General features: G+C 38.9%; 1 protein-coding gene and 1 long non-coding RNA gene across 2 annotated transcripts in view; one reads left to right on the top strand and one right to left on the bottom strand.

Moving 5' to 3' along the window:
* Positions 1–679: 679 nt before the first annotated feature.
* On the top strand, positions 680–1,608 carry LOC114012638 (UPF0500 protein C1orf216 homolog). The gene has a single exon (XM_027789062.2). The coding sequence runs from the start codon at positions 680–682 to the stop codon at positions 1,481–1,483; it is 804 nt and encodes a 267-aa protein (XP_027644863.2). The 3' UTR covers positions 1,484–1,608.
* A 12,641-nt stretch (positions 1,609–14,249) lies between these two features.
* The window catches only part of LOC114012639 (uncharacterized), a 32,677-nt gene continuing 20,376 nt past the window's right edge, over positions 14,250–26,550 (bottom strand). Inside the window, exons 3-4 of the long non-coding RNA XR_003555228.1 lie at positions 23,177–23,398; positions 14,250–14,908 (exon numbers count right to left, since the gene is read on the bottom strand). This is a non-coding gene — a long non-coding RNA (uncharacterized LOC114012639). The remainder of the gene's footprint in view (positions 14,909–23,176; positions 23,399–26,550) is intronic.

The following is a 26,550-nucleotide window of genomic DNA, read 5'->3' as shown; positions in this document are numbered from 1 at the left end:
CACATTCAGGAAAACATGATACACAGACACAGTGCACTGTAACTCTTTTCTTTTCCCCCAGTAACCTCGGTAAGTGTTTGGTTTCTTTTTCCTGTCTATGGCTAGTGTGGTGCTAATATAGCTTTACTGTTAGAATTAATAGGAGGGGGAGAAGCAACCTTGTAAGCAAACTGCTAGCAAACAGATTAATCTTGGAGAGGGCATTTAAATGCAACCTGCTGTTTGTGGTACATCCACCTCCCTTTAAAGCTGATCAATCCTGATAACTTACCCGTCTCTACAAACTACACTTGTTACAGCTGTGTTCTTAAACGGGAGAAGTGCTTACAATGCCCATTTACAACTGTATTCTGTTTAATTAGTCAGCACAGCCAGTGCTGCAGGGATAGATCACTTGCCTTTAAAGATTTGAGAATGTTAATAGTACAGTATATCATTTTAATTATTATTGGATTAATGTTGTGTCTCGAAGAACATCTAATGCAAATCACAAGAAATGGCCTGAAGTGACCCAAGGGTTGTGCTTTATTAGAAATGTAATAGGTCCATTGCTTAAATATAAAGAGAGGTTCTTTCTTCAAATGTCACTCTGCACTGGTCTTCTCTGTGTGTGTATGTGGAAATGAAATCCTCTTGCTTCCACTTTGTCCACAGAAAGTTTCTGTAGCTCATGCAATAAATGGCTGAGACAGTAGGTGTAATACCAAGAGATGAAGAGGACATCCAAAATAACAGCGATAATGAAGACCCATTTCTGAATCGTGATGCTGTAGTGGCATCCCCTGGTTGTTCTGCCAGCCCTTCCTTAGCCAGCCTTAACGAAGACAAGGGGAGCTCAGCAGTGCCAGAAAAACTGTCCACCCTTTCCAGCAATGCTCTGGCCCAGACAAAAGCCCTGACTGGCCCAGAGGTGGTTAGCAGTGGCCAGGCACAGAAGACAGCCTCTGAGTTGGCTGAGCATCATCCAGCAGCTGTAAATGCATTGTTAGGTGACTCGTCATACCCTGCAACGGTCTGTAACCAGCAGCTGGTGGGCATTGCCTCCCTGTGCTCCAGAAGCCCCTGCTGCAATGGTGACCTGAATTCAGAGGTGCTGCAGGTCCCAAAGGTGCCCAGCAGGGCCAGTGAGACCCTGCAGACTCTCACTGTCCTGCCCGGGACTGACCCCAGGGGCTGCCACATGCAGCATGCAGGGAGCGGCGCCAAGGGCGGTACAGCCCCTTGCAGTCTGGGCCGGGTGATTTGGGCAAAGACTGCAAAAGTAATGGAGACCTTAGAAAATAAGAAAAAGGAGGAAAAGGAGAAGTACCGTCTCCAGCTAGCTATGTACCGACGGCTTTTGCTGTTGCGCTCAATCAGGAGCTTGCATAAGCAGCTGGAGCAGCAGCAGGCCAGATTGCAGGAATGCTACGGCACAGTAATAAATACCAAGAAAGAAGTGTTGAAACACATTCGCTCAACCTCGCCCTCACCTTCGCCATAATCGTGTTGCTGCATGCAGAAATGAGCTTTGTAATGCCACCAGAGCCATCATTAAGCTTGCATGCTATAGGGGTGGTGTCCTTGTACCCAAGAGTACGTGCCCGTGTGTGCTGAGAGTAGTGAGGAAACGGCAGCAGCAGAGCAAGAAGAAAGGGGAAGGTAAAGTGTTGACCCCTGAATTTATCTGGAGGAAAGTGGAGCAAGATTGTACCTGTGCAAGAAGCTGACTCCTGACGCAGTCAAAGCCTCAAGCTGAAATAGGATTTTTGGCATACAGGCTTGTAAATAGAAAAAAAACCCACAAACTGGGAACCGAGTCTGACACCTGATCTGTAAAGATGGTCCGATGCAAGAGTTGTTGCCTGCTGAACATGTGATATGGCATATCTTCCCTCTACTTTCAGTGCTAACAAAACTTGAGCAAAATTGTGGTTCATTTGTCTGCAAGAATACCTGAATCTAGAAAGCCTGGATGCTTGAAACACTTAACCACAGGCTTGATTATATCTACCTACTTTATCACAAAACTGCTAATGCCACTGTACTTTTGCAACCTCTTCCTTCCTATAAAATTAATTCCGGTTGACCAGAAATTATTGTGGGAAGGCAGTATTGACTGAAGGACAGTCAGACACATGCATGGGGAGACAGTGCAACTGCCTAAACCTTATTTCTGCAGGAAAACAAGCTAAAAACAAAGGCTTTGTAATCTGGTGTTGCATTGGAAACCCAGACTGGCAGTGCCAGGGGAATGTTTGAGGTCTGCACAATTACTAGTCTTCTGCTAACTCCCAGTGGCACTAGTGTCTGCAAATCAAGCATATTTTGTGCCTTACTGTTGTCATTTAATGGAAGTTGGTGACAATTAACACTTTTTATCCAGGTGTATTAGACACGTGGAAAACCCTAGAGCACTGTTTCTCCAATTGCAAGGTTAGGATGCCTGCAGGGAATTTGATGTCAGTATGCAACAAACACACTGGGAAAATGAAAGGAAAAAGATGCAACTTTTTTGTATGCGATTAAAGGCAATGTAAACCCCTGTTATTGAACAGCAGATTGAATAGTTGAATAGGATCTGAAGTGAAAAATGATTCAAGAAGAGACAAGACTGAAAAGCTTCCTTTTCTAGGATTTAAAGTGATATGGAAAAATCTCTTCTTTTTTTCAGATATTTATTTCTGATCATGCCACCTTTCCTTTTCCCCTGTTGTGTTTTTATTATCAATGTTTAGGCAGATTAACAATCAAACAGGTATTTGGTATGCTCTGCATAAAAAAGTGAGTCTGTTATTAGAGGCCATAGCTTTCTGAGAATAATGTGCAATATATATAGGAAACTTTTTATCCTCAGCTTTTTTTTATGTGTATGGGGGGGTGTTCGTGTACACACGCACACGCACCTCCCTGTATACAAGAGGCTGTGAAAGACTAGTGCTTCTTTTTCTGTAGCAGAAGCAGGAATAATCTCTCAAAATAATCTCTGCTATCTGCAAGGAGTTTGGTTGATTAGATTCACATGCACACATCTGTGAGCAAGGTATTGAAGTAATTCAACAATTGAAGTGCAGCACAACATTGTCATTATTCTGTCTTTGTATTTCTGCGCACCCAAAATTATGGAAGCCCCCTGGGTATGCACAACCTTAGATAGGTTCATTCATCTCCTTGGGCCCTGGTGTAGCCTCTCACACAGCACAAGCCTGTAACTTCGAATGCAGAATTACCATAGAAACATCCTTGGCATCAAGGAGATATTTGAAGAAGCATCCTCTACTGCCTCATTTGGGGGATTCAGGTTGCCAGGGGCCTTTAGTGGGCTGCAGAAGAGAGCTGGGGATCGCATGTGACTGGGAGACATTACTCCAGAGCTTTGATCCCATGCATCTCTCTGCTTAGCCTTGGGAAAGCTGTTCTCTGGCAGCAATGCAGGTTTCCCAAAGAATGCTTAAATACTAAACTCACCTCAAAGGTAACTTCTTCTGTCTTAATATGCCTCCCAAGAAGGAAGGTTGATCATGGCCAATAAGGCTATGCAAATATTTGATTTTTTTTTCTTTTTTTTTTTTTTATTACTTCATGAACTAGAAAAGCCTTTTTGTCATTTGTTAAGAATGAGAGCAAGTGTTGTGTTAAACCAAATGCAAGCAAACCGCTATTACGTCCACTCTCTTGGGGGAAGAAGTGTTGGAGAAGAGACACATCTCAAAAATATTACTTAATTTTGAAATCAAATGTCAAATTTTTCCCATTAGGAAGGCAGTAAAAATATATAGTTTTATTAATTTTGGCCAACTTTTTGTTCGAAAAAGTCAAGCTGAATCTAATTTAGCAGATAATTCTAATACTATCATGTCATTGAATTTTCCACTGAAATAAAATATATGCACAAACATATATGTATAGCTATATATATATATAAAATCTGCTAAGACAAAGTAGCTGTTTTGCCTCAGTAGCTGCTAAGTATTGTCCTGCATTTGTTGCAAGAAGTGGAACACCCTCCATTACTGCATAGAGCTACCTGTAGTGTCATATTTGCATTTAAGGGTAACTAGAATAATATTAAAAAGTACTTCTCACATGATATACAGTGCAGCAATAGTTGAGTTGTCAACCTGTGCAACTGTAAGTGCTTTGTAGCAGAACTGTGACAATCTTTGTTTTGTACAACACCTCTCATAAAATTTCTACATCCTATCTGGGATCAGTAGATGCTTCTGCACTGTGAATATTAAATGCCAAAAGATTTGTGCATAAGCAATGCTGTCTGATAGCTGGCAGGAAAATGAAGCCAGGACTTGTTGTGTGTGTGCATGCTCTTTCCTTGTAGCGCTTTTATGGATACATGCAAAATAAATGTTAACTGAGGAAGTAACATCGGTCTTTACAACAATTTGCTGTTTAGCTGGTGGTTCTAGTGTGGCTACTAATAACTGGAGTTGGGCAAACCAGTTGAAAGCTACACAATTTTTAAATTAGTTTATTTTACAAGCTTGGAAAATGTGGCTTAGCAGGTATGTTTTTTTCCTTGTATGTTTTAGCAGTTGAAGGCCAGTGGGAAGGTGCCAGGATGCCATGGGTAACCCATGGAGGTGTGTTCAGGCATACCAGATACAGCAACAATCTCAGGTTTAATAAAGTGTGTGCTCTCAAATTCTTTGCTCTCCTCATGTGGTTAGAGGTTTAGTAATATGGATGAGGTTCAACTAAATTTCTTAAAATCTGTATATTTATCTGAACTCAAACTGCATGAGTTTAGTGCTAGCGAGAGGTACAAGCTTGAATTACTGAAATTTCATATATGTACATAAGAACTCACAGGTCTTAAGTAATGATGAAAAAATAAGTAGTTTGGGTGAGGCCCTTGTCCCCATTATCTTGCTGCCTTCCAGAGCTTTCTCTGTGACCTGGCAGCTTATGTTACATACTTTTACAGCAAAAGTTGAAGTTAAAAGATGCTGCCTGAGCTTTAAGGTCCTGCTGCTCACCTAACTTCCTAGCCAGCCTGAAATAGCAGGAAATGACCATGGGTTTACCATGGAGGAGTGAAATGTTTAAAAGCTGCTGTCTCTCATGGAGTTGTTGCTTTCACCAAAAAAGATGTAGCTTATGCCTACCTAAAACCACAAATCTTTAAGAACAGAATGGAGTTATAAACAATTAAGTAGTACAGTGGATTACTGAGATGATCTTTAATGCTAGAGCTATTCTTCAGCACCTTCAGCATTTCATTTGGCTCAACTACTGCCCTGGAGACTGGTCAGAGCTGTTTTTTTGCTGTTTCTGTTGTTGATGGCTATGAGTCAACCAAGATAAACATCCAGCTTAACATGTTTACTTGTTACCTCTTATGATGGAGCCACATGTTATGTGGGGGATTTGTTCACTTCCTCCTTCCTGATATTTTCTTCTCTGTCCATCATGTTCCTTAATTAGGACAGTGATGATTTTATCAATTTATAGTATATTTATGATACTGTGGTAAACTTGCGAGCCATACACTATTAAATGTGGATCACCCTGCACTGTTCTCAGAGCTATGAAAATTATAGACTCTGGGCATGACATAAGCATACAAAAGATAAATTTAAAGATGAGGAGGTTTAAATCTCCCCTAGCTCATGATCAGACTTAGAGAGACCCTTTAGAGTCCTTGTTACAGTTTGTTTCTGAAATGTTATGAATCTAGAATATAAATGCATTGGAGTGCACCTTTTGCTTATGACTGTTGAAAGCAGCGTGGTACTGCAAGAGCAGGTTTGGGATGTGCTTGAATGAGACCCTGCTCCTGGTGTGCCAGGCAAGGAGTAAATATTCCTCAGTTTTAAAGCTCATAGAATCAGATGAGTGTGATAGCCAAAAGCCTGGATGGTAGATGGAGAGGGGGAGTGAACAGAACTACAAAGAAAGATGTTTCAGGGTTTGGTTTTTAATGCAGCGTGGAGAACGGCACACTGGACAGGTTGTTGGTTTTTTTTTTTTTCTCAATTAAAGATGACCTTTTTCTTTTTCTCATTCCTGAAACAAGGATCATTGGGCTAGATGCGTGCTAAAGGGATTGTGTAACTACAGTAGATGGGAGGTGATACCCGTCTCTGAAGCTGAATGACAGTAGTCAACTTTTGGCAGAAGTTGCACATACTGCTTACTCCCCTAGACCTGGACTTTGTCTAAACTGAAACACATTGAAGTCAGGTGTCCTACTGAATTTCAATGACAATTGAACCTGGACCAGGACTTTGTGGTGGTGCACGTTATTCAAGTCCCATCTCAGGTTTGATGCATTTCTATCTCCCTGTGTCTTCAAACATTACAAACATCCAAACGTCTTGGATGGTGCTAATCTTTGTCTTATTGGCAAAACCTTTGGAAGATTTGGGAGAAGAAGAAAAAGGCTTTCCTATCAGTCCCTTGTGCTATTGAAGAAAGTGGGAGTTGTTTGCTTTTAATGAAAATTTGTAGCAAGGAAGAAGGCCCTGTGAAAACACTTCTGGAGGGTTTACTTAAACACCTTGAAAATAACAGCAGTTCCTACAGGAACAAAACTACTGCTGCAAACAAGTTTCCTTAATTGTATTGAACATCTTCTCGCACAGTTTTAGACAAGTCTCCAAAACAAACAAAAAAGTTGTCTCCATCTCTGACAAATCAAGTCTCTAAGTCCACAGCCCAAAGTGACTTCTGTGTGCAAGAGAGGCATGGAATTCTTGAGAATCTCAATAAAAGTTACATTTTCCCTTTGATGGGTGGGGGTTGGAAAGGAAAGGGAATGTGTGACCATTCATCACAGCTCCAGGCTCATTAGTACCCAGGAACTTTCTACTCTAAATGACAAAGAGTTTCAGTGTCGCCAAAGAGAAATTGCTGCTGACCTTAGACCTCTTTTTGGAAAGTAAAATAATGGAGCACAGGAGCAGAGTTTGATATTTGACCGAATTCTACACAATTATCATGCATGTGTATATAATAAAATTAATTCTGTGTCTCTGCATTGTAGCCTCCGGCAAGCAGCATACAATCAGTTTTGTATGTATAATAGATCACAGAGTTGTTCATGAATAATACAAATGCATTGAGCAGATACTAGTGAGTGAGGATGTTTGTCTTTGCATGGAATCGAAGTGAACATGTAATATTGTGATAATATATATTTGATGAATTCAGGTCTGACTTGCCTTTGCCATAGCCTGCTAATTCCCCGACAAGGGTTGCCACAATAATTGAGTTTCCAATAACATTATGATTATTTCCACATGATAATTTAATTGTAGGTATTTTTTAATATTGTAATAATGTAGATTTGTGATTATTATGCATTTGCATGCAGATTTTCATGGTGATTCAGAGCACATCCCTACATTTATAACTTAATTTCATATATTATTGCATATATATTTTGGGATGAACTCATTAATGCAAACTAAAAAAAAATGTAGGTCTTTTTAGTCATTTTGCTTTTATTATAAATGGCTGAACGCTTTGCTCATTTTTGTAGACCAGTCTAAACAAGTGAATAAACAAAAGGCAACTGTAATTCACAGATAGATTAATTTAAAATAATAATGTAATTACAAATCATTGCAGATTTGTCTGAGGTAATTGGGAAGCAGACTGGTACAAATTTTGCTTTACTGAAACAAAACTTGTTTAGATGAATCACCAAGTTTAGTAGAGGCTGTTTTCCATTCTTCCAGTCCCCCTATATAACGTGTTGGCAGGGTAACATTGGCTCAGAATTAATGGGTGCCTGTACAAATGGGTAAAACAGGGAAGCCTGAACATCTGGACCTAACTAGATATTATTTTGGCAAGCAGTATACCCCATAAGAATAGAATTGTGTATATGGAGTCATGACACTAGCAGGGCTTTTAATCAGTTAATTTGTCCACTCTGAAAGAGGCTGGTTGCTTGCCTGATAACAGCCCTCAAGCTGCATTAGAAAACCTCATCTGAGACTCAGTGGGCCAAAGGGAGGTAGACCTTTCTCTAGAAATAAACTCCGTTCCCATTAATTGGAGCAAACATTTGTATGATCCTGTGAGCATCCTGGTTCCAATGGGAGAGCACTTTTCCAGGTGTATTTAAAATTTGAAGAGGAGGAAATATTTTTAGAGAAATACTTCTGGTTTGAAAAGAAACCTTCCAGAGACAGTGATATGGTGTTACCATGTTGTTAATTTTTCTGGAACATTTCATTTTCATGGAACCACATGGAAGTACATGTAGGTGGAGGAATATATTCCCCTACTTTTTATCTGTAAAACCTCAGTTCCTGAAATCAAACAGGGGGTCACAACAAAGTTCTTGGTCTCCTCCAGCTTATGTGTAGCTGGCATGTTGGATTTCCATCGCTTGTGTGGAATGCAGATGCAACAGGAACCAGGAGAACAGGCCTGGTCCAAATCTTCAGACATGGAAGTCTAAGCCTAGGGACTAGAGTATATAACTTACTGCTATCATTTTCACATTGTTCTTCAGTGCATGTGGATGCTGTTGCTTCCAGTGTATTTTGCTGCCTGCTTCTACTTTCAAACATATTCCTCTAAATTAACAACATACAAGAGACAATGAGATTAAGTCCTTTCTCTTTCATCTTTCCTCGCTCTGTAGACCTAAGAATTGAACAGAAAAGCAAAAGCTTGATTTAGACAGTAAAGAGAGCAGCCATAATTCTGTGGTATAGGATGGTATCTAGATTTTGCAGCAGAATCACTATTTGTATAGGTAAATTAGATTCTGTCCTGAAGCCCACCAAAGGTATTTTGATCAAAGTCTTTTGTAAATCCAGTCTCCAGCTAAGAAGCACTTTGGCAACTGACTCCACTGGAAGCAGCAGAAGTATCAAAACACAAAGGTGGTTCCATCAGCAGGAGAAGTTCACAAATCCGTAGCTGTGCCTTGCTGAAAGCAAGCGATAGCCCAAAACAGGGGACCTGGAAGGTCAGTCTAGCTATTATTTTGTTTTATAGTGGGCCACCAGCATAAAATTAAGGATGTCTTTTACACTGTGGCGTTAGAACTTAAATAATCTCGGGTGTTATTTTGCACACAGCAAGCACCATAGAATATAAAATTATCATTATCTCAGTAAGTCTTGTATGCAATGTATAATTCCTGCTTGTCACGAAGATACCTACGGTTGTTTCAGATACCAGATGATTTATAATCAGATGATTATTTTCATTACTATATATTCCTGATATTACTTGTACAGATATGATAGATGCGTGTACATAAGGTTAGAAGCAAGCCTACTGAAAAGCACTGATTTGTGTTACATTCATGAGTAACACATGCTCATGAGTAATTTTCTCTGATGAAAGAAATTAAGACTAAACTTTGGTAATGCAGAGGGTGAAGCTGCCCTGGCCTCTCAACCTTTCCAGCACCATAGAGGTTAGGACTTGGAAGAACTCAGTTCCTTTCCTACCTTTACCTGATGGGTTTTCAAGTCAAGTCACCCGTTTACCCTGAGAATGTCAGAATTGCTGTATTTTAACTTGAGGGAAGTGGTGCAGAGTCCTTCAGCCTCTCCTATTAGTGCTGCTTCTGATTCTTTAAAAAAGTTGAATTTGGCCCAGTGGCAAGACAGGACTGCAAATGACTGGCTGCTGTGCTCTCCATGGCAATGCATGGCAGTGCTTCCATAGAAGAAATTAAGAATGCTCTCCCTTCCCCTGACCTTGTACACAGAGACAGAAATACATGATTGCCCAGTGGCCAGGCAGGGCAATCCTGAGGAGGGCAGGGGGCATTTGGTTCAAACTCATTCAGCAAGAAGATGAATTTGCATCCAGGTGCCAGTTAGTAGGGTGAGAGATAAAAATGCCTTTCCCAGCTCCTGTGTCACAACTTCCGTGCATCACGTCCTCTGCTTTATTTGCAGTATGTGAGGAGGCATTTAATTTCAGATCACTTGGAAGGCTTCTTCTGACACAAAATATTTGTTGTTGCTGCTTTGTTCCTTCAGTTGAAGACAAAAAAGATCACCTTCAGTTTTCTTGCAATTGTTTTATTTCCATTTGTAGTTGTCTGTGAAGCAGTGGGACCATGTCATTCCTGTGGGAGGCAGGGGTATGTTGTTTTGCACACAGACCAGCATTTCCCAGCCTATCCTTAAGGAAAGCATTCCTCGGAAATCATTTAAGTAAGGAGGTATTTATGCGTCGCCCATCTTCTCTAGTGCTTGAAAATGCATGATTCATGGCCACTTTCTGTTGTTCTCATAGTGGGGAGGGTTTATCGGCCATAACTCTGGAAGTCCCCTGTGTGCCAAATGATCACTGATTGTATTGGAAAAAGATGCTTCAGTGGCAGCAGGCAGCCTCTGGGTGGAAAGTGATGTCCCTTGTCCCTGAGCAATAACCTGTATGGATGATTGAGACTTGTTGATAGACCTCCATGGGAGTCTTACCTAGTAGTTGGGGCTTAGCAGCATCTGACTTGGTGAAGGATCCTCCTTTGTCGCTCTCATCAAGGAGGGCATAAAGGTAGGCAAAACCTGAACATGCTTTGAGGCCCAGGCAGATGCAGTTTTACCACATTCTCTGTCTTATGGGGGGGTGAGGGGGTGGGCAAGGGAAAGAAAAGGCTGCTAGAATTTACAAAATATAATTAGTGACTAATTTCTTCATCAGCGAGACCTGTAAGAAATCAGGAATGTCTCTCCTGAGAGATCAGTGGTGTCACCTCACACATCCTCAGGGTGCCAAATGGTATAAAACACTCACTTTGAAAGTACTGCACCGTGGTAAGCTTCAGCTCCCAAGGGATGCATTGTGTGTACATTTTGTTATATGTAATGACACACTGAAAGGGCAGTGAAGCTGTTAAGGGAACACTGCATGTCTAAAAAGAACTTATTCTTCTTTCAACCAATAAAAGAAAGAAAGAGTCTTTCAGAAAAGCAGTTAAAATAGTATCATTTAAATGTAACAAGTGATAAAATACTGGAGAGAATTCACCTGTCAGATGAAGAAATTTAACACATGAGGTCTTCTGTGTAACATACACATTTCAAATTGGACCATTTTCCTGGTAAAGCAATAGACCTCTTCAAAAAGCTTTTAAAACAGTTGATATATATACAAAATTTTAAGGCTGACACAACCAGCACAATGCCGACAATTATTTAGAACTGTAGATTTGAAGAATAAAGCATAAAATGTAGTCATTTCATGTAGCCATTCTAGACAATGTATGAGATGCTGTGAGATTCAACAAGACCAAAGTTGGATGTGAGACTGGGAGTTTTTCAGCAAAGGTGATTTTGTAATAAAACAGTTCAGTGCATATAAAAAATACCCCTGGAGATGTCTACAATGCTAACAACAATATTTTGAAATTAAGCTAAAAAAGACTCATGTTCCCTTCAACAAAATTCCATGTGGACATATCAAAAAATTCTGTATGGCCTTAGTGCTCTGGGGCCTGTTTTCCAGTAGAAATACTTTTACCTACAAATCATATGGAAATGTGAGTGTTTTCTTGTATTTCTAATGCAAAAGTAGTTGCCTTCCCTAAACTTGACACAGAATGAAATTTGAGGATATGAAATCCGAGTCAGCAAGGTGATAGAACAACTGGGCAAATGTGTTTCCGACGATCTTTAAATGTGAAATTCAAATTGGACAAATAATTGATTTGATAATATTCAGAAATAAACAAGAACTCATAAAAAAATAGAAAAGTGAATTGGATAGACTGGTGGAGTTATATCTTCTATTACCTCAGTACTGGTCATCAATCACTGTCAGTTAATTATCATTAAGATTGCATAAAAAAAGGCCCCTGTGGGAGCTGGATAGTCTGTGAGCTTTGCTCTTTCATCAAAAACAAGATAAACAATATAAGCCTTCTTGTTGTTTGGTTTTTGTTTTTGTTTTCATTTGGACCTTTTTGTATACAAGGAAATTATGTGAAAAGGTGAATCTTGAAATGAGTAATTGTGCTGAGAGTTACCATATGGATTGCAGAGAGAAGGCAGTAAAACAAGGGGTTCAAAATTAAAGTTGTTATTTGTCAGGAAGAGTTTAATGATTTTTAATGTCTGGGTTGGTTTTCCTCCCCTCCCTCCCTCAAAAAAACCCAAACCAGTAGGATTGCCCTTTCTAAGGTGCAAAAGCGGAGGGACTTTTAAAAGACATGCTCACTTCTTAATTAACTGTGCTGGTTTTAAGCCTCTGTGGTTTATACTTCTCTGTGCAACATTCAGTTTGGAAACTTTCTTTTTTAAAAAAAAAAAAGATAAAAGCTAAGTCGCATGGCTCTAAAAGGTGATTCTCCAACAGAACACGAGTCAGCATGAAATTCAGTATGAGCTGTGAATACAGAAATTTTCAGAGTTTATGAGCTAATCTGTGAGTCTCATGACCACTTAGCTAATGACAGAAACAGGAATGCAGTAGTGGACAGGAGCAGCTACAGTAATTTCCAGGGTGCTTCCCTGTACTGCTGAGTAGCAGTTCACACTTACAGTGCTGAGTGTTATTGATAGTGCTCATCAGCATCTCAAACAGGAGCTGGTACCTGAGCTCTGTGCAATTTCTGCCTTCAATATAAAATGGGTTCTGAGTCAGCCTCAGGCTTGCTTAGCCTGAGGATCACAAGGCTCTCCTGGCCAAGCTCGCTCTCTGCAGAAGGCAGCTACAGAGAACAGAATAAGCCCTTATGAATTTTTCACATCTCTAAATAATTATTTATCATGGGAAAGTGTATGTGTTGTAGATAATTTTTTGTTTATTTGTTGGAATTTGGGTTTGTTTCTTGAAGTGAGGCTTCCTTGTTAACTCCCCCCCCAAATGACTGAAGTGCCTTATGAAGAACAGTTTAAAGGCTTGAAGCCTTCAGGGCCAAAGGCCTCTCTGTTCAGCAAAATAATAATAATAATAATAATAATAATAATAATAATAATAATAATAATAATAATAATAATAATAATTTCAAAAAAGCCCTTACACTTTGAATTAACCATGTTTTGGCCAATTGCCCAAATAAACCTCAGAGCTGGAGTCACATAAATACAAGTGTTCCCACCCAGATGTCAAAGCAGCAAAAAGCGTGTAAGTGACACAACCTCAAACCAAATGAAGTCTTTAGCATTGGTGAGCAATGGTTTCTAATGAGGAGGAATGAATGACTTAAACTAGAGCAGAGCTGCCTTGTTTAGGGCTCTTCAGGCTGAATGCAGCCCATCAGGATAATTCATCTACTCCTTGTCAACCTCCTTCTCCTGGGAAAGCCTCTTTGCCTGCACAGATCCAGACTGCAGGCAGCACTTAGCTTGTGATGGGCAGCCAGGTGGTCACAAGGTGGAGACCTGTGTTCAGGTCAGGTCAGGTAACTCACACTGTCTGTGCATCCCATTTTTCTTTATTGGGTATTTTCTAATGCGTCAAGGAAGGTTATACTTCGGGTAAAACCTCATCAAGTAAGCTAATTTCTACTCTCGTATCTTTGCTCCCTCTGTCATGTCCTGAGTTTCTTCATTCATATTTAGCTATTGGAGAAGTAAGAGCCTTCCTCCAGTGCCGATTTTATTTTGCAGGGTTGAGTCAATGTTAGTATGTCTGTAAACTAGTAAGAGGGGGGATTAGGCCGTAGCAGAAAGGGACAGTGCATCCTGAAAGAAAACTAAGATGGAAACCCTAACCTCTTCTAATTTACATATGGTGACATTTTGCAGAAATATTGTAACATTAGCAGTGGCATAATGAAATTCTGCCTATCAGCCGTGGAAGGAATAATGTTACTGTAAAGGTAACCTGTCCACAGTTTGTTATCAAGAAAATATTCATGGCAAGAAACATACATTTACCAATGAGTGTTAAGAACAGTATTTTTTCCTTGTATTTTCTCCTCATGAGCTATCCATCTTCCCCTCCAGATTTACTGCATGATCACTCCCTTTACATGCTAATTATGTGCAGCTCTGGTGAATTTGTTAGTAGTGACACTTTGGGCACCCAGTGGGACTGCAACTCATTATGTGGCAATGTCCAGATATATCAGATATTATTAGCTGTCATTAATCTGCTGTGGAAACATTGAATGCACAGCCAGGAGAGAGACCAGGAAATAGAGTAAAAATGAAGTCTGCAGCCGCCCTGGCCCCCAGAAGGTCAGAGGGCAAATCAGCAGGGGAGAAGAATACACCTTAAAATGGCCAGTGCTTAGCAGCAGATTTTTAACCCATTATAAACCATCATTTCTAAGAAGAGGAAAGACAAAAAGAAATTACACTCTTTGAAATGTCTGTGTGGCTATGCTTTACTGGGGGAAACAGGGATACAGTATCTCAAACTACTGCTTTCTAAAGCTGTTTTCTACAACTGCACCTTGGCAAGAAAAGTGTGTGAAAAGGAGGAAGAGTGAGCAACACGCAGTATCTGTCTCACTGTGGCTAGTGCCCAAGCATAAAGCTTTGAAATTAGGCACATGTAACTCAGAATTAGGATTAGGACCCTCTTCCATTTGAAGGTCATATTTTATAGAACCAGACCTGGCAGTACAGAAAATGCTGAAGGAATGAAGAGCTTGCTCTTGGTGTTCATCCAGACCTGTAATTTGCCTGTATAAGCACAGGAGTTTGCCTCTAGACTGCTGATGCAATGCTGATCAGTCTCTGCTATGCAGCTTAAAAACACAAATCACAATAGGTTGCATTTTTGGCATCAATTCTGATAAATAGTCACTTGTAAGAGTTACACGTATCTGTGCTTGTGCAGTATTAATTACATGGCTTGGAGTGCAGAAATAAAAACAAAAGAAAGATTCTTCCCAGAAAGCTCCACAGCCTTTCTGATCTTCAAGATGACTTGCAGAGTACTGCCCAGGACTGTAAGAAGTCCTTTCTTTTTTTAATCAGCTAATACGGCTGGAAGAAATCAGGCAAGCTTTATGGCAAACGAGGTCTTCTCTGGTCTGAAATAGAAACAGAAAACACCAAAGTAAAGGCTATGAATCTCTGAGTTTAATGGTTATCTATTAACTAGACAATTTTCAGAGCAGGGAAAAAGTAATAGGTTGGTTAGTCTGTGTGCATTGGTAACTTACGGGTGACTTTTGCTACTGTCAAGGGGCAACCTGAAAATTCAATGACCTTAAAATAAAAGTAAATAATGAGATAGGGTGAATCAAGATACAAAAACCCTTTTATGAAAGAAAGTAAAAATAATCTTGTGTTTCTAAGGTTGCAGGGACCTATGCTCCTTTCTCTAGAAGTTGCAGTGCTTTAGTTAGGAGCTTTATGCAATAACTAAGAGAAGGAAATCACTAAAATCTTTCAGCAAATTACAAACTTATACTTATTTAGGGAAGCTGGAGAGAAGTTATTTAGACAGTGGCTTGGAAATTTCTGAGTGAGCCACTCATCTGAGTTTCCTGAAGGAATCTGGGGAGTACTGGTTTTATTCCTGTTAGAGTGGTCTAATCTAATGCTCCACAATTTTTCACATACTATAACCTTTGTGTGATCTAATCTTATCCTAATGAGGATAATAACAGGGAAAAAAATGGCCTGATGTTTTATTTATGGACCTGTCTTCAATTAGACAGACTCTGATAAACCTACGCAAAAACAACAACCGTGGGCTCAGTTTTAGGTTGTCTTAAATTCTGCACAATCCCATGAAAGAGAAAGCAATGTTTGTATTTGATGAAATGGCTCCCATTAATACTTCCTAAACTAACAGTCATTCATGAACTCAGGCTCTAGAAAAGATTTAGAAGTCATTTTGGTGGCATTGTGGGGTTTGCAGAAATACCCAGAAGGGTTACGGAATACAGTGTTAGCCATGGGGCAGGTGGCAAGTACCCAGGGAAATAAAGAAGAAGCAGGTTTATCATTGGTCTTGGACCTTTGCAATTTTGGTGTTACAGGAGGGTTTGTTTATTTTTGTTTGAGAGCAATGCAATATCAGAGAAGAGTTACAGTCTAATGACATTAATGTGGACAAAAAATTGTGAAAGCCATTCTGAGTGCTGTATGAATACATCATAGATTCTTTTACAGTCTTTTCTAGTGTTTATGAAATTTTACAAATATGGCATGCCTTACCCGTTTTTCAGGGGAGAGGAATAAAAATTGATTCCAATTTCTTTTTCCTTTGAGTATTTTGAAGAACTGAACATGAGGTGAATACTGTTTTAGTGGTAGGTTAATAAGTTACAGGTCAGGCTTATAGTGGAAAAATTGCAGTCAGCGCCATGGTGCTGTGTTTGCCAAATTTGCACTGATGAAGCTATTACGGCAGGCTCACTTTCTGTTTTTTTTCATGGAGGAACATGTTTGTTATTTGCCCATCAAGATTATGCTGTCTTTTCAGTGCCTGTGTTGCTCCTTAAAATCCTACAGGCACTTATTTTCACGTTTAACATGATATGCATGAGTAACCCTCTCTCAACTGGTGGAACTAGTCAGGTGTAAAACTCTGATGTATGCACTCTGTGGGGCTGGGGCCCGAGCAAATTCTGCAGAACACAAGTGTGTTATGTTTTACAGAAGTCTGCATCATTTCTTATTCCTTTGTTCGTAGCAAGTTGAATAGTTAGGTATTACCCAGATAAACCTGTATCAGCAATGCTAACGAGGATATCTGCACAGCTGCCTTTGATCTTTATTGTACTGAAAACGGTGGGTTAAGTATTAGGATCAGTCTTCTAAAAGATGGCTCTTGCATATATATACTCCAAATTGTTTTCAAAGTAAATTCCTAGGGATAGGTTTAAAATGATTGTAAGTCATAACATAATGTCAGGAGAAGGCCATCACCTTGAATTTGGAGTGCGGAGAGGACCAATATACAGAAAGTGCTGGATTGCTCTTTTTCTTGCGACTCAGAAAATTAGGAATTACAGTGTAAAAGCCCTAATATCAATTTTATCTTCATGGACAAGCATGAATACCTTTAGGAATATCCTAATACATTTGCTTTTTTTTTTTTTTTTTGATTATCTGTTTTCTAAAAGCTAATCATAGCTATAGATTTATAATGTATAAAGTGTGCAAAGTTAGTTGTAATTACGGCTATATTCAGCTTTCTGAAAGTTAAGAAGCGACATCAGCTCTGAACTGATGGATTTGCTCAGGAGTTACTTTGGTGTGTGAGCTATTAGATCAGTTGCAGTATTCTCAGAGGCTGTGGGAGGGCTTTGCTTCCCGAATTTTAGGGTCGTGACATCAGGCTTTGATTCTGCAATTCCCTTGCAAATGATGGCAAGTGGCAGGGCTCTGTCACAGCTCTGGTCTCCTTACCTCATGCAGCTCTTTATAGCATGCAACATTGCCAGCACAGTAAGTGGCAAGTGCCATAAATTACCCTACCTGATGTAAAGGATAATCAATATTTAGGGTGATTCACTGTTTTTGTGATGTTTCCTGGGAAAAAAATGGAAGGACAGATGAGTTAAGGTTTAGATTTACGGCAGCTTCCCTGATGTTTCTGGTCATTTATTCATTGTCATCATCACTCATTTAGTGACTTAGGCTGTTGCAGAGTAAGATGCTAGTTAGCATAACTGAAGAGGAAGAATCTGACATGAAATTACTGAGCTGTGAGTTGTCATTAACGTTCTGTTTAAAAGAGTTCCGTTGCAGCTAGGAGAGAAGCAAGAAAATGCAAAGAGAACAATAACACCAGGGCAACATTTCAAGACTATTTCTTGAAAAATCTGTGTTTTACTATATTTTCCAAAGTCGTGGATGTTGATATTTTTTATAATTACTAGTAATTTTATTTCATTACTGTTAGCAAAATGGAAATCAGAGCCTTTTTGCTATTGTTCTAACTAGAAAAGAGGTAGGAATTTTCTGAACTCCTGAAAGCTACTATTTAAATGGGTAAAACAGATTAAAGAGAGACTGTTTAAAGTGCGTGGAATGATGAACATTTGAGAATTCATGTTTCACTACTGCAAATGGTTGTGGAAATTGGGTTGCACATGTGTATGTGTTTATATATGCTAAAAGTGCATACTGTTGGATCAAGGGTGAGTAACAGTTCCACAAGTCTCCACTAGACAGTTGTAACTGTTCATTTCGGATGCAAACAAGTTATTTCACAACAAAATACAGATAAACGAACCTTCAATTCACTCTTTTAACGAGGAGTTACATTATGCAGTACCAAAACATAACAATTTCCTAGATTTATTGTAATATGTTTCTAAACACATCAGGTGTTTACTGAGGTTTTGTTTCCTTAAAAGCATTGTGGCTATGCATTCAACTTTTGAACCTCATTCTGCAGAGTGCTGTAGAATCTGCTGCCTCTGGAAAGAAAACCAAAAACAAACCAAAACCACCCCCAAAACAGCAACCAACCAAACAAAAAACCCCCAGAACACTGCTGAAGTTTTTTCAAGGGGGAAAAATTTAGAGGCAGCCAAGGTTCTGCCCTGGTGGCCTGGACCTGGGTCTGGCATAATGCTGCTTTAGGTGGATGCCTCTTCTGGATGTGTTAAAGAACCTAGTGATGTCTTTCACTTTCTTCCTCCTCCATGCACCTGAATCTACCCTTGACAGTGAATTTTGACGGCGTCCCTTTTGAACAGCTTTATATGATTGCTTCCATCCACAGGTTACTTTATTCAAGTGGATTTGCCACAGAGCACTTGCCCATTAGCAATCTCTTCTGCAGCCTGCTTTAAAATCTGCTTATGGTTATGGCCAGATAAAAGCATGTGAGGTCAGTTTGGTAGAGTGGAGACAAATACCTTAACATAAGGTTTTCTATTCTGTGCAAGCAGCTAATAAAAGTGCCCGCAGGTGTTGAGAATTACCCTTCTCTTGGAGATTTCTTTGCAATCTGAACCTAATCTTGGCAAAAGCTTTGGCAAGGATATCTGGCACATTAATTAAATGACTTTCCCTCCCCCACAGGTCTTATGCTGTAACTTTGATTAACCACCTCTGTGCCCAGGAAACAAACTGCTGGATAAGCATTATCAGTTTTGCAGGTGTATGGATGTTAGAGATAACATGGGATTCCTCCTTTATCTGGATGGATGCTCCTTATTGTTTCAACACTGCACAGCTTTTTCCTCTAGCTACAGCTACAGGGATCCTGCAGGCATGTTATGAGATTTTAGTATGAGGACGTTTTTATTCAGTATGTATCTCTGGATGGCCTCTGCTGAGAAGTTTCAGATCCTTAGGGGAAAATGCCTGACTCCTCTGGAGCTCCCCCTCTATTTAAATGGCTTTTCCTTGCTGCAGTATCACAGCTGTGACACATCAAAGCTAGTAGCTGGTGTGGCAGGACATGCATTTCCAAATCAGCCTCAGTGACAAAAGGTGATTTGCAGTGACAGGTTTCATATCTTACGGTGTCATTTTAATGAATGGCTTGGCTAATTAAATTTAATGTGGAACAAGAGCTTGCTTACATTTTGCCAGGCTTAAGATGTTCTTACTCACACCTTACTTAAGGAACAATTCCTACTGTTGAATAAGGGCTCCAGGATTTAGCCCTCTGTTAGCAGTCTTCCATAAACCCTTTGTTTTCCTAACATGTTAAAAACTAAGGCTTAATGGGTTCATGATGACATCAGTTATCAAGATTTGTGTGGTGTTGGCAGATGTTGAATTTTCAGTGGAAAACCATTAAACAGATTTGAGTCAGGACAAGTTTCACAACATGCACGTATTATACTGGTGGTTACATGTGTTGACTTCAGCTTTATTTATTACAAAAGAAAACAGGCCTATACTTATACAACAACAGCAATGAAAAATTAATCTTCCCAACAGGAAAATCAGTCTTGTCTTGTTAAAGGTACTCAAAGTTACATATTGAGCATGCTGAGCTTGCAAAAGCTATGTCTGCAACTTTCAAATTTAATAAAACTAAAATTAAATGAAAAAATAGATTTTTAGTACCTCTATTTTTGGAAATCCAGTGTAAAGAAGGTAAAATTTAAGAAAGTGCTGAATGTCCATTCTATGGCAACCATTCTTTCTAAAATGTCTCAAGCTGAGCATGTTCATTGTCACACCTGGTTAGATTTGTCACTTTTGAATGCTGATTGCCTTTCATCTCAAAACACATCAATTCTGTACTAGTTCCAATATTCTTCAACACTAAAAAGTTTCTTTTTGTCATATGACTGCAAAGTTTGCTCAAGCGGTATTGTCTGGACCAATGATGGTGGCCAGGCCTACATGTGATGCAATATGTGCATAAGAATCATATGACAAACATTGAAACCAAGTAAGTGGGGAGAAATGATTTTTCCAATAAAAAGCAAGCTCTAATATAGCAAAAGCCCAAAACCCCATAAAAAATGAACCCCCACAACAAAACGATAACAACAACAAAAATCAAAGAACGGTTCTGTTTTGTGTATGTGTAGTAACTTGAAATGAGATGGACTGAGTTGCTGCAGTGTTTGGTTCATGCATTAATTAGGTGTTCAGTTTGGAGATGTGCTCATGCAGTGCACGAAAACAAAAATGTATTGTCTCACTTTCTATTCAACTGTAAAAGTGATGGATACTTTGTATTTTCTTGGAAACTAAACTTCACTCAGTTGAATTACTTCAAGTTCTGCTTATGAATCAGGAGGCATCTAACCTTGGTTCTTCTCATTAAAAGCCACTTTTAAAGTTGTTCGTACAATGCTCCTTTTTGACCCCAAAAGTTTTTTCGAGTCTTTGATTGTCGATGCTGCTGCTATGGCATGAAGTTTTCTGAATATCAAAATTAATTCTGACAGTAACTAGAAGATTTCAAGGGGTAAATCAATTCTTTTTCAGTCATATGGTGCGCTACGTAGAGAATCATTAGAACAAGTGGGGGTATTGCACTTCTGTGTGTTTAAAAGTAAATAATTAAAAAAGGAAGGAAAAAACATACTTTCTTATGAAGAAGCACTTAATTTTCTATTGTTTTTTTAAGACACTTTGAGGAAACTTTACTTTTGAAATATGCAAATTTATAAAGATTAAAATCCTTTGCAATATCTCTTTGTTTCAGAAAATCTTAAAAAATAATTTCATATTGAAACATTGCTCTGATATTTTGGAATTCAAACAAATTTTTAATTTTCTACAGCCTTTCACTTTATTTTCTTCCTGTTTGTCTTATTTTATATTATAGCTGCATGAAATAAGATCAACGTGTTTTGAACAAGTAATGGAATTTTCCTTCCGAGGCAACTGCACTGGTTTTGTTCCAGTTCGGAACAGGGCCAATTTTTTCTATTTTGTAGTCCTGTATAAAACAAAACTTTTACTTCAGTGGAGCTCTTTTTTTCATAAGGCAAACAAATAAAAATAAATCCCTTTACTGGGTGCATGCAAAACCATTGTTTCTTCAGCAGCAGCAACTTTTCCCATGCGTGAAACCAATTGCCTGATAAAAAGGATGGGGCAGATGATAAGCTTTGAATTAGGACCTCAGTTTTCACCACCTAAAGAGCAAATGATCATCCACAGATGTGAGCGGGAAAAAGAAAAACATTCTCTCCCAAACTTTTCAAGTAAAAAACAAAGGATGAAATGTTGGATAATTATGATTTCATGAGTTACGTGATCTTCTAATTATTACAAATGGGTAAATAAGAAGACTCTGATTATTTACACTGCTGACCTGCCCCAGTTTTATGCCATTCATTATAGTCAGTAATGTTTATAGCAAAATTTTTCCTAACAATAACATTTATAATATTTAATGTGTGTGTATGGAGGGAAATAACACATGAAAGAATTTCAGTGCAAATAAACCTCAACTGTTTTACATTTGGAACTCCACTGTATTATTTTAGGAACCTGGTCCTCAAAACACTTATGGTTAACTTTATTCACACAATTCCAATGGGATAACTCATATGGATAAAGGTAAGTCTTAGGCATTTTCGTGCACCCTTTCCCATCCCACCCTTCACTTTCCAACCTGCATGTGCACAGGGTGAGGTAGAGATATCAAAGCAGATTCCTGAACACGCTGAACTGTCTTCATTCTCTGGAGCACGTCATTTTAATGAGATAACTATATAGGGTTTTCTGTATGGATGAGTATACAGATATTTGCACAAGTATTAATTAATTTATTCCATGGGCACCAAGTAATTAACTATTTTGCTGCAAGGGTAATTTGCTGCCGTACTAAGCAGAAGGTATTCTTGCACCAAACAAAATAAGCATAGCGGCATTTGCAGCCATGTGCAGAAATGTGTGATCAGTATTAAAATGTGTTAAGCATGTCATCATTATTCTAAAACCAGCCACAGAGATATAAAATACACCGTGATACTGCAAACTGAGCACAATTTGATTGTAGGACACCTGGGCAGAGGGGTTTTGTATTAGAATATACATCGCATCTATAATGCCTTCTCTAAAATGTAATTAGTTTTTTTTATGAACTGGTAAAATATAGTACATAAAGAACTCAGGGGTTTTCCATATAGCCACATTTATTCCCACATGTCTTTCCAAATCATAAATGGTTGTCTTCCCTAGAAATGGATTAGGACAAATTGCATTAGGACACGATTGTGAATCTGATTAAGGTGGAACCATGATCAGGTTTTTTCTTTTGGGCAACCATGTTTTCTTATAACAACCAGAAGACAAAAAAGCCTTTGGCAAGATGTTTCAAAGGCCTTTCTCATATGCACATAAAAGCAGTTTTCATGCTAATTCAAAAATTGGTCCACACCTATAATTTCTTTATATAGCCAAGACAAAGCTTTGGGCAAAATTTTGCAGTAGTATATATTTCAGATACAGACTTGTGGTTTCAGTAAAAGCTCGTAAAAAGGAATTTCCATGCATGATTTCCTTAAGGAGAAGACTCTGAAGGCAAGCTGCAAGAGAGGCGCAAGATCAGGCATTGATCCCAAATCAGTTCAGTGAGAGGAACACTGAGAACAGAACCATCCCCAGTGGAACACTGATTTAATATACTGAATAAATACCTCTTCAAATGAACACACTCTTAGAAAGGCCTCAGCCCCTCCTTTTTTTGTGTTAGCATCTGGCCCATACTGAGCACACTGCATGACATTATTTGACATGGAAGGAAACTAGGACAGATACGCCTGTTGATGGGCAGAACTGCACATGCTTGGGAAAAGCAAACCTTGGCAAAACTGGCTGTTACTTTCTTCCCCTCTCCCACCTTATTTGTTTTAAACAGCACCCTTGACCCCATAAACCTAAAGGGAGCTTAACTGCAGCATTCTTACCTCTGTATTGTAGCCAAATTTGTTGATGCCCCACTGCTACTCAACAGAAAACCAGGCTGGAAGAGTCTGGAAAACCCATCTTCATTTGTCTCCTTGCAGCTCCATTGTGTATGAGCGTTTTGATCTCTCAAATTGACACATAGGATTCAGCTGAGAAGTAGGACTCCACTGCATTAGGAACTCAAAGTCCGTATAAAGAAAGAAGGTCTGTGTCTCCAAGGGCTAGCATTTGGCACATGAAAAAAAAATAAAAAAGAGAACAGGTGGGTCTAAATGAATAAATTCTGGAAGCCTAAGGAGCTCTATAACCTGTGTGCTTAGTATAGTATCAGTGATATTATACTGCTAAGTAACTGTAGCCATCTGCTTTGTTGCTGGCTTTGCTGGTTTGTACAATTTTTTCTTCCAGTTCAGACCAAGATTCAGTTATGTTTATTTTAAATTGTTGGTGTTTGATTTGCTTTTAGAATTATTTTGGCAAATGTAAGTAAGAATCTGAATTCTTTGTATGTCTCATGAAGGCAGAGACCAGACAAAACAACAGATCTGAACTGTGGTCCAAATCAGGGTGTACCCATCTGAACTAGATTTTTCCTCAGGATGGAAAACTTCTAGTTCTCTCTTGTCTGTTGTTGTTGGCAACTTGCTTTGGTTTGATCCAGAAGCTGAGGGCCTGACACGAATGCAGTTGGAAGCTTGAGCTAGTGACCCAGCAAGTGAATCCTCACCATTTTCCCAGACTGACAATCCTTGGGTACCCCTCCAGACTTTGTGTGTTTATATAAACTGAGTGTCTGAAACCTTTATGAATCATTAACATTAGTTTATAACCCAGTTTCCGTAAGTAATAATTACCAAACAAATGCAAAACATTTTTTTGTCTTTTTCTTCCCCTGACATTTTCAAATGGATTTGCTCACACCTGGGACTATCAGCACATCTAGAGGAGGATCCCATTCAGAGGGACTGAAAACCAGTTGTGGTGGGGCACATTTCTGGTTTTCTTGGCCAAGCTGAGACTCGGTTCTGAAATGCAAGTATGCATGTTCTCCCTTGGACACTTCAAAGTAGAGGTTCAGCTACATTTCACAACGGTGATTTTCAGCTGAAACAGTGAAACTACAAAAAACCCTGCCCTTCCTGCTCCCCAAACCATCTCTTTTACAATACCCTTTACAAGAGAACGTCTTGGCCCGTGGCAATACACTCTTGGCTTGTTGCAGAGTTCAAGTCTTACTAAAAGTCTTACTAAAAACACAAAGTAAAAAATAATTATAGTGAAATGAGAAATAATTGTGTTAATCAGAAATAAAACAAGCTGAAAGGGGAGAGAGAAAAGGTTAGCCAAAACTGCCACATGAGGTTTTATCTGTTGGAGTTTGTCTCAGGTTTGTGCAGCTGGTTTATATATATATAAGAGTAAGCCACAGAGACACATGTATATACATACATATAAAGAAGAAAATATTAAGATCAGAAGTCCAAAATCTAAAATTAAATTATTGCAGGATGCAAGAGAAAGAATCTCTCTGGTCAATTCATGAGCTGGATAACCTATCTGTAATAGCAGCTTATTATTTTCAGAAAATGTAGTCCTTTTTTTCTCAGTAGTAATTAGTCTTTTCAGTGCAAATCTCATTATTTTCAGATGCCTAAACATTTCTGTGAAAAGTAGGCCTGACTGGGAAGTCAGGTGTTCAAAACTTTCTATGAAAACAAATTCTCTATATGTATTTAAAAGTATGTCCAGAGGTTTTCAGAATCTTCCCAGCTCCAAAGCCAACTGAGGTATGTAGTAAAATGGGGGGAAATTTTAATTTGTGTTTGTTCCATTTAGTTTTCTTTACCATTTTAGCTTTTATTTTAATTTGACAATGGACCATTTCAATAGAACGGGCCTTCTTTTATCAAGAAGGAATTTTTGTCTAAAATGTCAAATGAAAAAAATGTCAATTATGTCATGTAAACAGTGTTCATATTTGATTTTCCCACAGATTCTCTGCTTGGAATGTTCCTTTGAGAATTAAATAGTTCATACAATCAGAGCAGTTATCTAAATCATGCAGTTTTCTTATTTCACTGATTGGGTAAGGTTTTATAAACTGCTTTCACTTCTGCCTGAAGTAAGGCTTATTTGTTTCACAAAATTGTTTTCATTTCATGAATGAATTAATCTCAGCTCCAGACATAAAATTCAGTCTCTTGACAGCGTAGTCACATTAATATTTGTGAGAAGTAACAAAGATGAAGCAAAATTCAATGTTTCTTAAAAGTGTCATGTTTGAGTATTTTTGCTGTTCATTCACTGGTACCTTGCAGCTTGGACATCACTGCAAATCTGTTCTTTAATTTCTCTATAGAAAGTGGCAAATTAGTCACCAGAAGGCCCTGCGATTCAAAGCATGTGAAAGAGTGATTGGAAAACCTGAATCCTGGTTGTAATTATTTACATGATTTACCTGCAGTCACATCACTTTTATGGCACTTAAAAGATACGCTATATCTATTTATTCAGCCAATTGTTCCAATCAATTTCTGTGACAAATGTAGTTACATCCAATAGGGTTTGGTGCTAGTTTCTTAGCTAGCTTAAAGATTTATGGAGTTATGTCAGATCAAAAAGTCTGGCCAAGCAGGGGATAAAAGTGGAACAGATGAGGATGATCCTTGGGACCTTTTTATATTTCATATTATTTCTGTTATATTCCAAGTAATTTTTAGCTAAGAAAGGTACCAGAAAGACTAACAGTCATAGAATAATTCAGGCTGGAAGGGACATGAGGGGGTTGTCCAGTACAAAATCCATGTACAGCTCCAGTCCTGGACCCATCCAGATTGCCTTCAGCAAGATTTTCTCCAGTTTCTCCCTCTCCTTCTTGTACTGAAGGGCCAAAAAGTAGGGACAGTGAGAGACCTGCTATTTCAAGGTCATTGATTGCCATCGCTGACAACTACAGTAACATGAAGGTATTTTGGTTAGGTTTGTTACATAGTGCTGATTTCAGATCATCTGAACTTTTTTTCATTAGAAAAATGTTCTAAATTTTATCTGATTTCTAGCTAAACACCAATAATTCTTAACACTGGAGAGCTCTTTCTCTGTGGATACGTATTTGTATAAGCATACATAGTTGCCATATTGCCCCTAGACACTCCACACACCACAGTTCCCACCTATTTGATTCAAAGACGGGTGTTGCTGAGGAAGGTGTAACTACATTAATGGAGGCTGTGCAAAATGTCTCGGAACAGGTACTTAGGGTAGAAGTGTCTCTCCTGCTTCAAACAAGTGATGGGTATGGCCTGCCCGACCAGGCACACAAACTAATGCCTGAGGCCATGGATGCGCCACCCACCATTCCTTTTTTCTGCCA

This window comes from Falco peregrinus, chromosome 3 (assembly GCF_023634155.1).
Source record: "Falco peregrinus isolate bFalPer1 chromosome 3, bFalPer1.pri, whole genome shotgun sequence".
Lineage (NCBI taxonomy): Eukaryota > Metazoa > Chordata > Aves > Falconiformes > Falconidae > Falco > Falco peregrinus.
Note: the sequence above shows the minus strand (reverse complement) of the source record. Positions and strands in the feature narration are given on the sequence as shown.

Coding starts and splice junctions, on each gene's coding strand:
- LOC114012638 (XM_027789062.2), top strand. CDS start 680: ATGGCTGAGACAGTAGGTGTAATACCAAGAGATGAAGAGGACATCCAA.